Below are 14572 nucleotides of genomic sequence, written 5' to 3' on the forward strand. Positions count from 1 at the left end.
AACTTGGAATCTTGTTTGTCCAGTCCAGAGGAGATATCCAATGTCACTATCAATGCCCCACACGCACTGTCTCCCACCTTTCCCTTGTTTTCCCCTCCTCTTTCTTCCCTTCATTCTTTACCAGGCTTTTCACTGGACCCCACAATGTATAAGGCACAGTCCATGTGTGGTTGCTTCCCCTTGGCCCATCCATGTCTCTGGATTTTCACTGGGGACATTTGCCACTTCTTCACCATGGTAAGCAGTAGAAAATGGCTATTAAGAGTGCAAGTTCTGGAGTTGACTCCACTCTACCAGGTGTGTGAACTTTAGGAAGCTACTTAATTTTTCTGTGCCTCAGGGTTCCCATCTGTAAAATGGAGATAACAACAGGGCCTATCCCCAGGTGCTCTTGCGAGGAAATCTATTCTTTTTTTTCTTTTTTTTTTTGTAGAGACAGAGTCTCACTGTACAGCCCTCGGGTAGAGTGCCGTGGCGTCACACGGCTCACAGCAACCTCTAACTCTTGGGCTTACGCGATTCTCTTGCCTCAGCCTCCCGAGTAGCTGGGACTACAGGTGCCCGCCACAACGCCCGGCTATTTTTTTGTTGCAGTTTGGCCGGGGCTGGGTTTGAACCTGCCACCCTCGGCATATGGGGCCGGCGCCCTACTCACTGAGCCACAGGCGCCGCCCGAGGAAATCTATTCTTAATTAACAGTGCTTTGTATTAACTATAATCTTCCCCCAGTGGGTGAGGTGGGTGGTAACTGGCTTAAGCAATTAACAGGACCCACACCAGCTACCATGGTTGGTTCAGGAGGGAGCTCAGTATTCAGTTCAGGCCAATGAGCTGCAAGGAGATTGCTGGGGCTTCTAGAAAGAAAAGCTTCAACTCCAAGATTAAATGATATTCAGGAATTATTAACATTATCAGGAGTGATAATGGTGTCGCAATTTTATAAAAGACAAAGGTTCATGTTAGAAATACACACTAAAGCACTTAAGGGTGAATGCTATGGTACCTGTAATATGCTTTAAAATGATATTGACAAGCTGGGCGTGGTGGCTCAGGCTGTAATCCCAGCCCTCTAGGAGGCTGAGGTGGGTGGATTGCCTAGGTTCACGGATTGGAGACTAGCCAGAGCAAGAGTGAGACTCCATCTCTAAAAATAGCCTGGGGTTTTGGTGGACGCCTATAGTCCCAGCTACTTTGGAAACTGAGGCAAGAGGATCACTTGGGCCCAAGAGTTTGAGGTTGCTGTAAGCTATGACTCCATAGCACTCTACTGAGAGTGACAAAGTGAGACTCTGTCTCAAAAAAAAAAAAAGATTGGCAAAACATCAATGATGTTGATGCTGAATGAGAATTCATGATACTATTTGCTGTACATTTATTTGAAAATTTCCATACGATTTTGCTTTTTGTAAAAAAAGTTTGCTTACTATTGAAGAAAAGAGCATTTTTGTCCCCGGAGGCTCTGTAGATGCCTTAGACCTGGAGCCTATAAGCATGGCTTCTGGAGTTAATCAGCTACAAAATTAGGCATCTTCCCACCTCTCCTTGAGGACCTTCAGCACTTGAGGCAAGAAGTAGGTCACCTGGGCCGCAGCAGAGGACAGCAGGGAGGCCAAAGGGAATGGAGCAATGAGTTTAGGTAAAGGGATAAACAGAGCTTGGCTTTCCTGCATCTGTGTATCAAATTAAATGAACTCCTACCTCTGGCCTGAGAGTGTGTGGGGGGAGCTTAGCATCTCTATAATTTAAGCCACTCCTATTACTTCTTAGATAACAAAATGTTAGTACTGGAAGCAACTTGAGAAAACAGCCAACTGGACCATCTTATTTTGCACCCAGGTGTGATATTTTAAGAAGGGTATGGTCGGCAGGTGAGACACTACTCACTAACCTAGTAGACTGGCTTCTTTTTGCTTCGTTTCTTCATTGCTCCCCTGAGGAAAAAGATAAGGCAATATGATGAATCCGCAAACTTTATTTTCTCTGAAAATTGAAGTAAAGGGAACTCTTTGGAAAAAGGAATCATCTGCATGATTGAAGATGGGAATATCCAGCTTCACGCAGGGGCTTCAGAATGCTCAGAGGGAGGAATCCAGTTTGCCCAAGGTTAGCCAAGACCTTCCCGAGTTGGTCTAGACTCCAGGATTGTGACTTGTATTTCAAAAAGGAAAACAGATGATCAAGAGTTTGAATCTACAGGCCCTGGAAACATGTAATGTTGATGCTCCTGTCACAGCAGTTGAGCATGCAGGCCAGAGTTTCTGTGCTGGAGAGGAAATCAACCCAGTTTCCCAGGCTCTTCCGCCACCTCCATGCCCAGTCCAGGATCTGCCCCGTTCTCCTGACCCCTGAGGGTTACTGACTCTCCAAGCATTAGAGAAGAATGTTCTGTAAGTGTGACCATCTCATGCTGTGAGCCACCTTCACAGGAGAGTGGGGTGTGCAAACGTTTCCATAAGGGTCTAGAAGATCAGAGTGGGTGGGATTCACAGCAGCAGCCAGCCAGGAGGACAGCCCTGCAGGGCTGGGCTTCTCCTTGATCCCCTTTCATTATGAGGTGGATTGGGCCTGATAAAGCCCTGAATCTTCCACCAGCTACTCCCACTTGATTCCGAGAAGCTCACAGCTGACATTCCACAGGCGCTCAGCTGTTTTGTTATCTCGGGCCCTTGGAGACACCCAGGTCCTCTTGCAGTCACTAGAAGGCAGAGAAAAGGATAAGTTCCAGGAATGAGAAGTGACAGGAGATATTTATGGTATCTTGTTCAGAATATGTTTCTAAATATATATAAAGTATCATATGCCGGATTCACAGAAACTAATGATAGTTTCTGTTTTTAAACTGAAATGCAGTTTAAAAATTCTTACAAAACAAATTTGCAATATAGTAATATGAAATCCAACAATTAAGTTCACAAACTCATCCTAGAAAAAGTGCTACATACCTCATGACTGAATGTCACTATGGTCACCAGATGGCCAAGGGGAGTACTTAGAAGGTGACCATAGTGATATTCAGCCATGAGGTATGTAGCACTTTTCCTAGTGCTATAATCTAAGATTACAGGCTCATGCCACAATGCCTGGCTATTTTAGAGACAGGGTCAGCTCTTGCTCAGGCTGAGCTCAAGCAATCCACTTGCTTCAGCCTCCCAGAGTGCTAGAATTACAGGTGTGAACCACTGTGCCTGGCCTCACCCCATTTGGTTTTGCCTTTGTTTAAAATTTATTTATTTATTTTGTGAGACAGAATTTCACTTTGCCCAGGCTATATGGGTTTATATTGCAGGGTTTTATTCTCCCATTACATCACCAACATTTTCCTATTAATTAAATATTATTTGAAAATATATTTAATGGACATAAAATATAATTCAGCACTTTTCCTAGTGATGAATTCCAGAATTTAATTCTCTGACCTCATACATGAACTTCTCTGTTAATGTATTATAAGATCTAGCACCAGGTATAATAGCCAGAGGATTTAAAGCAGTGATGAACATAAGCAACATTCTGAATGCCTGCAGCAACTGCAATGTCATGGGAAAATATAATTTTACTAGTGATAAAGTGACAGGTATTGCACATACTATTGTGGTTCATTGCCTACATTCATAATTAAAGGAAAAGCTAAATTTCAAGTGGAGGTTAGTGGAATTAAGATGAAATTATTGTCCTAACCAAGTTCACAAACTGCAATTGAATCCACAGACCCACCTGTGTCTCACAAATTCCAATGAATCACCCTGCTTTGTTTTGGAGTGAGCAGGGGCCTGAGGACTAAAGGGATGAGTAGGTAGGGCAGAGCACAATTCTCGTAGAGCTGTTTGTTTTTATTTTTAAGATAAGAGTCTCACTTTGTCACCCTGGGTAGAATGATGTGACATCATAGCTCACAGCAATCTCAAACTCTTGGGCTCAAGGGATCCTCTTGCCTCAACCTCCCAAGTAGCTGGGACTATAGGCACCAGCCACAACGCCTGGCTATTTATAGAAACCAGGTGTTGCTCTAGCTCAGGCTGGTCTCCAACTCCTGAGCTCAAGCAATCCACCCGCTTCAGCCTCCGAAAGTGCTAGGATTATAAGTATGAGCCACCGTGGCTGGCCCTCACTGTGGTTTTTTCAAATGGCATTTCTTTCTAATTATAAAAGTCCTGTATAACATTTGGAAAATACAGTACTGGAAAAAGAAAAAAAGCCTATTGTTTAGTTGCTTTTCCTCACAGTCTTTCTTGCTTTGTTTGTGTATAAATGGATATGTAGCGTTTCTCTCTTTATTTTATATAAAACTGGGATTCTGTTGTATCTAGTTCAGGAAGGACATCTTTCCCTTCTGAAAAATATTTGTAAGTTATACAAGTAATAAATAACTACATCACTTTCTACAATATTTTAAATGATCAAGAAATACTTAGAATAAAAAGTTAAAATCCTCCTTCACACTCTGCCTGATTCTCTGTCAAACGTCCTAAAAGTAACCACTACCACCCAGTGGCTAGGTAACTTTTTGGACTATTCTCTATGTATTTACGATACATAATTATATGGGTTCATATTGCAGGTTTTTTTCCTCCCATTACATCACCAACATTAATTAAATATTATTTGAAAATATATTTAATGAATATAATATTTTATCAGATGTTTAAGACAGTGACATTGGGCGGTGCCTGTGGCTCAGTAGGTAGGGCACCGACCCCATATACCGAGGGTGCCGGGTTCAAACCCAGCCCCGGCCAAACTGCAACCAAAAAATAGCCAGGCGTGGTGGATGCCTGTGGTCCCAGCTACTCAGGAAGCTGAGGCAAGAGAATCGCCTAAGCCCAGGAGTTGGAAGTTGCTGTGAGCTGTGTGATGCCACAACACTCTACCCAGGGCGATGAAATGAAACTCTGTCTCTACAAAAAAAAAGACAGTGATGTTACACACTCAGACTCTAAAGTAGTAATTGTCCCATAAAAATATGATGCAAGCCACATATGTAATTTTACATGTTCTGGTAGTCACATTTGAAGAGTGAAAGCAGTCCAGGTGCAATGGCTCACGCCTGTAATCCTAGCACTCTGGGAGGCTGAGATGGAAAGATCCCTTGAGCTCAAGAGTTCAAGACCAGCCTGAGCAAGAGTGAGACCCTGTCTCTAAATAGAAAATTAGCCATGTATTGTGGTGAATACTTGTAGTTCCAGCAAATTGAGAGGCAGAGGCAGGAGGATCATTTCACAAAAAGTTGAGGTTGCTTTGAACTAAGCTGATGCCATGGCACTGTAGCCTGGGCAACAGAGTGAAACTCTGTCTCACAAAATAAATAAATAAATAAATTAATTAATTAATTAATTTAAAAAAAAGGTAAAAGCAAATGGGTGAGGCCAAGCAGTGGCTCACGCCTATAATCCCAGCTACTTGGGAGGCTGAGGCAGGAGGATCACTTGAACTCAAGGATTTCAGGTTGCTACGAGTTATGATGCCATGGCACTCTATCCAGGGTGACAAAGTGAGACTCTGTCTCAAAAAAAAAAAGCATTCATTTGTCATTTGAAAAATTTATTCAACAGCCAACCTTTGTTTTACACAGTGCATAACAGACCATGTTAAAAAATGAATAAATGAATGAATGATAAAAAAAATGGGTGTAATTAATTTTAGTAATATATTAATATAATTTACAATTTGTTATAATTGTAACTTATTACAAATAAGTTAATACTTATTTTATTTAACCCGATAGAGCTGAATTATTTTATCATGTAGTCAATATAAAAAGTTAACGTAATACTTTACAGTTCTTTTTCATACTATAAATTCAGTGTCTTATCCAAAATGTTTGGAACCAGAAGTGTTTCAGATTTGGGATGTTTTTTGTATTTTGGAATAGTTGCATTGTACTTATGAGCTGAGCATCCCAGATTCAAAAATCTGAAATCCAAAATGCTCCAAAATCTGAAACATTTTGAACACTGATGTGACACTTAAAGGAAATACTCTTTGGAGTATTTTAGACTTTGGATTTTCAGATTTCAGATTCTCCGACCTGCATATCTTCAAAATCTGGCATGTACTTTATGCTGACAGCACTTCTTAATTTGGACTAGCCAAGTTTCTTTTTTTCTGAGACACAGCCTCGGTGTCACCTTCGGTAGGGTCACTTTGTCACCCTTGGTAGAGTGCCATGGAGTCATAGCTCACAGCAACCTCAAACTCTTGCACTCAAGTGATCCTCTTGCCTCAGCCTCCCAAGTAGCTGGGACTATAGGCGCCCACCAAAATGCCCAGCTGGAGTAACCATATTTCAGGTACTTGACAGCAATATGTGGCTAAGTGGCAACCAGATTGAACAGTGCCTCTCTAGCCAGATGGCCTGGGTATAAGTCCCAGATCTACCACTATGAGATTTATGACCTTGAGTAAGGTTCATATTATCCTGTGCCTCAGTTTCATATGAAAAATGGGATTAATATTATCTGCCTCTTAGAGTTGTGATGATTATACAAATTAATACATATAAAACTCTCATAAGAGTGCCCAGCACATTCTAAAAGCTCAAGCAACATTAGCTGTTATTATTTATCCATTCCCCTATCATTGGACACTGAGATTGTTTCCAATGCTCCCTTTAATAAATGATACACCAATGAATAGCCCGGACAAAGTTGGACAGTGGGAAGATTGGACTATATTAAATCATGGAATGGGAAAAAGATTTAACCCTGGGCTTCCCTTTATTTCCAAGCTCTGGTTGCCTGGGAATAAGTATGTGGTAGGATTCAGCACTGAAATTTCTATTTCTATATTCCCAACAGATAGTCCCAATCTTGGCAGCATTGGGAGACAGAGTCCATACTGGGATGACAGGACCTTCCCCCAGCACTTTGGCTAAGTGGTACTAAAGAATTCACGAATCAAGTCAACCAAAAGCTTAAAGGAGAAAAAGGATCCAGAGGGCCCACTAACATTCTTCCCATGGCATAACCAACAAGGATAGTCTTCTTTAACAGCTTTCAGAAAGCCACAAACTTTACACAGAACCCACCATACAGGTCTAAAATAGAACCACAAAAGCAACTCTTCCTAACATACTTTAATTTCTAATATAAGTTTCTTTGGAAAAGCAACAGGATTTGGTTTGCCGGCCCAACCCAAACCTGGACTACATCATCAGACCCAAACTCAGCTGCTCAGGATGCAAAGCCCAGCAAGTCCTGGGCCTCACACACACAGGTGGTAGAGAGAACCCGCTCTGCCTCCACACACCTGAAATACTTGCCACTCAGGGGCTCCAGGCCCTCAGCCAGGGCGCAGTGGAGGCTGGTCTGCGCCCCCTCCCGCACCGTCTTGACAAAGGGGGAGAAAAGACGCAAGAGCAGGCACAGCAGGAAGGAATGCCGGACCAGCTCGGAGCGGACAATGCCTGGGTGCACTGCATAGGTGGTGACTCCCGTGCCTAGAACAGAGAGGGCACAGTGAGACCAGAGACACACTCTGAGCCCAGGAAAGCAGCTCATCTCCTGCAGCAAAATGCACAAATGAAAAGAAGGGACTCAGGAAACTCCAAGATTCAGCATGTCCCACCTCTAGCAAGGCAGATTTTAATCAGTAATGAATTGATCTCTTCCAGAAAGATCTCTAGCCTTCTCAGTTTTTTATGCACTGAAAAGAGTGCCTAGTTCAAAATCCTTCTATTTCAATGTCACCTTTATACTGTGGCTTAAGTACTACTAATAAAATGACAATATATATAAAGTACTATATAAGTTAATGTACTCTCAAGATACCTCTGGTGCCACCACTATTTTCACTACTTACTGCGTGCAAGGGTTGTGCTAAATGCTTTACATGTATTGTCTCATTTGATTCTTAAAGAGCCTTGTGAGATAGAATGTATAAGATGCCTGTTGCCCAGGTTGGGTGCAGTGGCTCATGCCTGTGATCCTAGCACTCCAGGAGACTGAGGCAGGAGGATTGCTCAAATCCAGGCATTCAAAACCAACTGAGGCAACACAAAGAGACCTTGTCCCTACAAAAAAAAAATTTTTTTTTTTTTTAGAGACAGAGTCTCACTTTGCCACCCTTGGTAGCGTGCATCACAGCTCACAGAAACCTCCAGCTCTTAGGCTTAGGCAATTCTCTTGCCTCAGCCTCCCGAGTAACTGGGACTACAGGCGTCCAGCATAACACCTGGCTATTTTTTTGTTCTGGTTTGGCCAGAGCCGGGTTTGAACTCGCCACCCTCAGTATATGGGGCCAGTGCCCTACTCACTGAGCCACAGGTGCCACCCTAAAAATTTTGTTGTTGTTGTTTTGTTATAGTTATCATCATTGTTGTTTGGCGGGCCCAGGCTGGATTCAAACCCGCCAGCTCTGGCAGGTGTGTGGCTGGCACCTTAGCCACTGGAACTACAGGTGCAGAGCCACAAAAAAAATTTTTTAAACTAGCCAAGCATGGTATGCCTGTAGTCCTAGCTAATTGGGAGACTGAGGCAGGAAGATTGGTTGAGCCCAGGAGTTTGAGGTTACAGTGAGCTAAGAGGGAGCCACTGCACTCCAGCCTGAACAGCAGAGCAAGACCTCAAAAAAAAAAAAAAAGCCCATTTACAGCTGAAGTAAGGAAGTCACAGAAAGGTTAAGTAAACAGCCTAAGATCATACCTAGCAGGCTACAGGGTCAAGGTCTGAACCCAGTGTAAAGACAGGGACTGTAGAGCTAGCCTACCTGGATTGGAATTCTGGCTCAGCTAGTAAACTTGCTTTGGGTAAATTTCTTAATCTACATGTACCTGTCTCTTCATTTGTAGAGTAAGGAAAAATAATAGCACCCACCTCATAGGAAGGTTGTGAGCACTTGTGAGTTAAGATGTATAGTGTACGGCATGCCTAAAACCACCAATTATTGTTACAATTATTATTTATTTTTATGATTCCCCTATTCTTCTACCTTAAGCATTCTGAGAGTAAGAATCATTGTTCCCAAACTCCGGCTTATTCACTATAGTAAATAGTCCCCTAGATTTGCAGATGCCAGAGCCAGCAGCTCACCCAGGTCTCCAGGGGAGCATAGTCGTTAAGTATATGAATCGAGTATATGATGCCCCATGATCATATCAATGTACACAGCTATGATTTAATAAATAAAAAAAAAAAGAGCTGGCCTTACCTGATTTTACAGCTGAGGAGATAGTCAGGAGAGGTGAAAAGGAAATACACACACATAGCCAGTAGATGGCAAAGTGAGAATTGTACCCAGGGGTCTGAAATTCAGTGTTAGCTCCCTGACTCCAGGAAGTGGCAGTCATGAAGCTCAGTTCACCATGTGGACCTTGGCAAATGGCCCTAGAAGGAACCACAGTGGTTCCTTAAAGCACGGCATCTATATTCCAGTTCTGATTCCTTCCCTTGCCATATAATCTTGAGCTGGCCATTTCCATGAACCTCAGTTCTGATCTATAAAGTAAGAGTAACAACACCTGCTCTGCCGTTGCAAAGAGTTGTTGTGGAAATCAACTAAGATAGGCTGAGGTGGGTGGATTGCTTGAGCTCAGGAGTTTGAGACCAGCCTGAGCAAGAATGAGTTCCCATCTCTAAAAAATAGTCAGGTGTTGTGGTGGGTGCCTGTAGTCCCAGCTACTCAGGATTGCTCAAGCCCAAGAGTTTGAGGTTGCTGTGAGCTATGATGCCACTGCACTCTCCCTGGGTGACAAAGTGAGACTCTGTCTCAAAAAAAAAGAAAAGAAAAGAAAGAAAGAAAGAAAAGAAAAAGAAAATCAACTAAGACAACAGATATGAGATAAAATATGAAATAACGGTAAGGTAACTATATGAAGTTCTTAACCCCTATTCAAATTTAAGCTTCCTGGTGGCAAGAGCTCTGTTTTTGTTCTGTCTAGAACTTAATTCTCCTTAGTGCACAAAGCTGTTACTGAAATGTGCATGTCTGACAGTCTGACTTCGGAAGTTTCTATGAACCTCTAATCTGATGTGAGGACCCTGTTTTTTGCTATTTCATCCTGTCACTTTCTCCAGACTTACCTTTGAGTTTCTTGGCCAGCTCCCGAGTAAAAAGTATGTTGGCCAGCTTGCTGTGGCAATAGGCAAAACCCCTGCTATAGTGCTTTTCTCCATGGAGGTCGTAGAAGTGAATCTTGCCAACATGGTGGACCACAGAGGACAGGTTCACCACCCGTGCAGGAGCAGACTTCTTCAGTTGCTCCAGAAGAAGGTGGGTAAGAAGGAAGTGGCCTGTGAGAAAAGCCAGCAGAGGAGATTTAAGAGTGGAATGGCAGGGGGTGGTGCCTGTGGCTCAGTGGAGTAGAACGCCGGCACTATATGCTGGAGGTGGCAGGTTCAAACCCAGCCCTGGCCAAAAACTACAAAAAAAAAAAAAAAAAGAGTGGAATGGCAGCCTGGGCTCAGGGAATGAGAGCTGATGACAGGATTTCAGTATTAGCTCCCCATCTTCCAGTGTAAACAAATTTGGATGCCTCAAGTAACTCAGTGCTAATGGTAAGTTGGTCTGAGTTAGTGAATTTCTCAAAGCAAGAGCCAGAATTAGGCTACAGGTAAAGGTAATAACACTTAATCTATATTTATTTGTACCTCTCCTTTGCCCCAGTCAGAACAACACCCACCTCCTAGTTTCCAAATCTTTCTGGTCATGTGGGCCCAGGTGCACTCACATAGAGAAGATGGACTTGTCAGGGGAAAGAACATTTGCCTAGGATCAGAGAACATGTTCCATGCTGTCCTCTCTAGAGCTTTCACCTTGAACTCTGAACCCAAGCTTGTCTTACACCTCATACTCCCAAGTTTTGCCTACCCCTTGGCCCTCATATTGATCTGCACCCGCTGAGCCCTGGCTCTGCCTAGCCAGGCTTATACTGTCACTCCCCTATCTAAAAATGACATTCTTCTCCCTAGTATCTCCTGAAATTTGGGGTTTTTTGATGACATAGGTAGGAGGATCTCGCTTTTTTAGCATGGTCAGGAAAGAAACAGTGAACAAGCCAATGCATCCAGTCTATTAGAATCCTAAACTCTATGAGGACCACTAGAGATTCTCAGGACTGGTATAGGGTCCACTTCCTACAGAGGACAAGGTGGAATATGCCTACTTTTCAGACTCCCAAAGGTACTCACCTAGGTGGTTGACTCCTATATGGGTTTCAAAGCCATCAGCTGTCTTGGAATATGGATACATCATCACTCCTGCATTGTTGATCAGAATATGAAGCTGCCTTTCCTCTATAGAGCATAACCAAGGTGGCCCTGTGGTTAGTAACAAGTCCCCCGCCTGCCTGTCACAGTCCTGAGTATTTGCCCCTGGCCTTTGTATGTGAGCTGTCTTTGTCGGGGCAAGGTTTAATAGAAGTCACTTGTTCTGCTCTTTTCTTGTAAGACAAAGTAAGACAAAGTATTGCCTCAACAGTCAGGAGTTATCCCCTATTTGGGCCTATCTCCATGATAGTCAATAAGCATGGTCACTGGTTTTCTAATTTTATTCATATCTTCCAGGACACAGTTCATTCATTTATTCAGCAAGTGTGTACTGAATACCGACTCTGGGCCAGGCCCAACCTGCTGGCCACTGAGAATCCAGTGTTAAAACAAGCCAGACATGGTCCATGTCCCTCATGGATAGTCTTTAGTAGAAGCTGGTCATTTTCCATGACCCAGAAGAATTCTGGCAGCAGCATAACTTCAGCTAGTCCCTGTGGCCACAGAAGGTACATTCTCAGGATGAAAGGAGAGAGTGGCATCAGTGCCACACCTTGATGCTGAGGTGCAAGCCCAGACAGGAAGCTGACACCTCCAACATTCCCACTGCTGAGGCAAAATGGAGATGAGGACCCCACCCAGCTTGTCCACCCACTACCACTTGGCCAATTCCAGTTCATGAGGCAGAACCTGTCCAGTGGGATTAATGGTGGCTCTGATGTAAGGGCCATTGACAGTCCCAGGTGGGGCAGCCACTCCCATACCCAGTTTCCACCAGGCCTCACCTGCCAGAAAGCCCTCAGCAAAGGCTCGGATGGATTTGGTGTCAGATAGGTCTAGTTTCCGCACCAGCACCTGGGAGTTCTTTGTATCTGCTCGGATTTCACTGGCAGCAGACTCCCCCTTCAGTACATCCCGGCAGGCAATGTACACTCGGGCTCCTGGGGCCAAGACAAAGAGGGGCAAAGATACTCAGCTGAAAAAGAGGCAGAGTAAAGGAGCTTAGGACTGGTGGACAGAGCGTTCTCCCAGCCATCCCTGAAGAATGGCATGGCTGTTTTGCCACCTCAGGATTTTCACAGTAGGACTGGCCACTCTTCTTGCTGTCACCTTAACCCCAGGCTGGAAACCCTGGTTTAACGCTTTGATATTTAATGCTGCTTAGTATCTCCTTTTAGAATAACTGACTTGACCATATATTATACACAGACATTGTTTTTCTTATTTTATATAATAGGGAGGGAGTAGAGAAGAAGCAAGGTTTGTTGAAGGCCACAGAGTAAGTTGGTGTCACAGGTGGACTTGAATTCCAGGTTCCTTGAGCTCCTAGTCAGAGCCTCCAAGCCCAGGAGGAAAGACAAGAAACCAGGAGCAGAGCCCTCAGTGCAGGGGGCAGGGCCCCATGGAGGCTGGAGCAGAAACACTTGCCTCTGCGAGCGAGCTCTCTGGCCGTCTCCTTGCCGATGCCTGTGTTGGCGCCAGTGATCACCACCACTTTCCCAGGAATCTGCACGCTTGTCTGACATACTCCACTGGCAAAGAACTTCCTATCAGCAAGGGAAACACAGCATCAAGCACCATCTTCCCCAACCCCTCACTGAGAAACATAAAATAACGTCATCCAGACTCAAAGAGGATCTTTTAAGTTATAGTCACAAGACCAGAAGAATTAATTTAATCACTTTCCCAATGGTCAAGGTAGTCACTTGCTCATTAGCCCAGGCTGGAAGGTCATTTGCCTGGAAGCCACAAATGATCATCTGGGCAAACAGAGTAAGTGCTGTGATCCAGAGACAATGGAGACCTTCCTAGTTAGATAATGAGGATATCCAGCTCTTATCTCTTGATGTCCCTCCTCTAACTCACAGTCAAAACATATGCACAATGCACCATTAGTGGACTCAAAGAGTCATCAGTATGCAGCATTCTAGGGACTGCATACACAGATGTTGCTCTTGGGCTGCCTCTCTTGTTTTAGAGCATGGGGCAGTTCAGAGGCTTTCTGCAATAATATTAGGTATTTCATTCTGGCCAACAGTACACAGAAAGAAAATCTCCCTGGTTCAGGCCTCTCTGCAGAGAGAAGTTGATTTTGTAAGTTCCAAAACACAAGACCAGAGAGGGGCCTCTGCCCATCATCTGACTGCCAGACAGTAGGCTGGGTACTTCCTAATTTATTTAATCCTCTCAATCACTCCAGTGTTATTTCCATATCAAAGTGGAGAAAACTGAGGCTCAAAGAAGTTCAAGTCACCTCTAAAGGTGGCAGAACTAAAATTTAAACCCAAGTCTCTACGGAGGACCTAGAAAAACACTCTGCCCCTGGTAAGTCCGTTTTACCTTCTTTATCATCTGCAATTTTTATATTCTCCACACAGAACACAAATTTCTTTGACACTTCCAGAAATCCCACAACTAAAGAGCCATCCCAAAACATTAGTTGAGGGTAGTCTCAAAGGGAAGTGAGTTTGTTTCCTTCCTAAAGGGCCTTGTACTTAACCATAAATTCCTTGACAATCACCACCCATGAGAACCCAGCAGGGCCACCTTAAAAGGAAGATCTTTAGAGAAACCCAAGAGAATAGCGCAAAAGAGTAAGGACTTTCACCTGAGTTGTCTGTCCAGTTACGTAACACAGTCTCCATGCAGCCTTCCACCCAGCCCCACCTCTCCCAGCCCCAGGTGGTTCCTTCTCATTTTCCAGCATGGTATAACTCTCCTTCCAGCCTGCTTTTTCTGTCCTAACTTTCTTTCCCTCAGCCTCCTTCTCATTCTCTTCTTTCAGACACGCTTCCAATATAGACCTTGGTAAACTATTGTTGTGAGTTGTTAAATTAAGACAAACCTGATGGATGGAGCCATCACATACAAGAAAGAAAAGAAAGAAGTGAGCAGTCCCAGGGTAACCAGCATCTTTCCAACTTCTTAAGTTGTTGCTGCTTTTGCTGCTGCTACGGGTTCAACCCCAGCTCTGGGTTCCGATACTGGTCTGGCTTCTAGCTTCTCACTCCACTAGCTCCCGGGTACTCGGCAATAGCCAGACTCCTAGCAGCGCCCAGAATCCTATTTAAATCCGAGAGCTGTCACCGCACAGCCTGTTGGGAAATGTAGTTCTGGCAGGGAGGAGCCAGAGGAACGGGTAGAACTTACTTACACAGGCAAAGGAAACGTGGGGAAACTGAAGTGACTGTCCCCTAACTCCCCACCCTCAATCACTTCTCTTAGATAGGGAATGTATTCTCCCAAACAACCACACCTTAACCCTGAAAAATTGAATATACATATATTGTAGAATATTTATAACTTTAGCAACTTTAACAACAATTTGAAATTCAAGTGTGATTAACATAGAAAGATGAGGGAAACCTCAG

At 43.8% G+C, this 14572-nt stretch overlaps 1 protein-coding gene across 3 annotated transcripts; it reads right to left on the minus strand.

Annotated features, from left to right (window-relative positions):
• Window positions 1-1987: 1987 nt before the first annotated feature.
• On the minus strand, window positions 1988-14225 carry RDH12 (retinol dehydrogenase 12). 3 transcript variants are annotated; one of them, XM_053602431.1, is made up of 7 exons: window positions 14047-14225; window positions 12630-12748; window positions 11987-12142; window positions 11124-11192; window positions 10017-10226; window positions 7246-7435; window positions 1988-2695 (listed from the first exon to the last, which is right to left on the minus strand). In XM_053602431.1, the coding sequence occupies exons 1-7, from the start codon at window positions 14112-14114 to the stop codon at window positions 2593-2595; spliced, it is 915 nt and encodes a 304-aa protein (XP_053458406.1). In that variant the 5' UTR covers window positions 14115-14225; the 3' UTR covers window positions 1988-2592. The 3 variants fall into 3 exon arrangements, with proteins under 3 accessions (XP_053458406.1, XP_053458405.1, XP_053458407.1); XM_053602430.1 differs by having other exon boundaries at window positions 11124-11228; XM_053602432.1 differs by lacking the exon at window positions 11124-11192.
• Between the last annotated feature and the right edge of the window lie 347 nt (window positions 14226-14572).

The sequence above is a fragment of the Nycticebus coucang genome, chromosome 9 (assembly GCF_027406575.1).
Source record: "Nycticebus coucang isolate mNycCou1 chromosome 9, mNycCou1.pri, whole genome shotgun sequence".
Taxonomy (NCBI): domain Eukaryota; kingdom Metazoa; phylum Chordata; class Mammalia; order Primates; family Lorisidae; genus Nycticebus; species Nycticebus coucang.

Excerpts from the sequence above, each read along its gene's own strand:
- RDH12 (XM_053602430.1), bottom strand. The coding sequence starts at position 14,114 with ATGCTGGTTACCCTGGGACTGCTCACTTCTTTCTTTTCTTTCTTGTAT. Across the intron at positions 12,749-14,046 it reads GTGATGGCTCCATCCATCAG|GAAGTTCTTTGCCAGTGGAG; the intron begins GTTTGTCTTAAT and ends CCTTGCTGATAG. Across the intron at positions 11,229-11,986 it reads TGCTGAGGGCTTTCTGGCAG|AGGAAAGGCAGCTTCATATT; the intron begins GTGAGGCCTGGT and ends TATGCTCTATAG.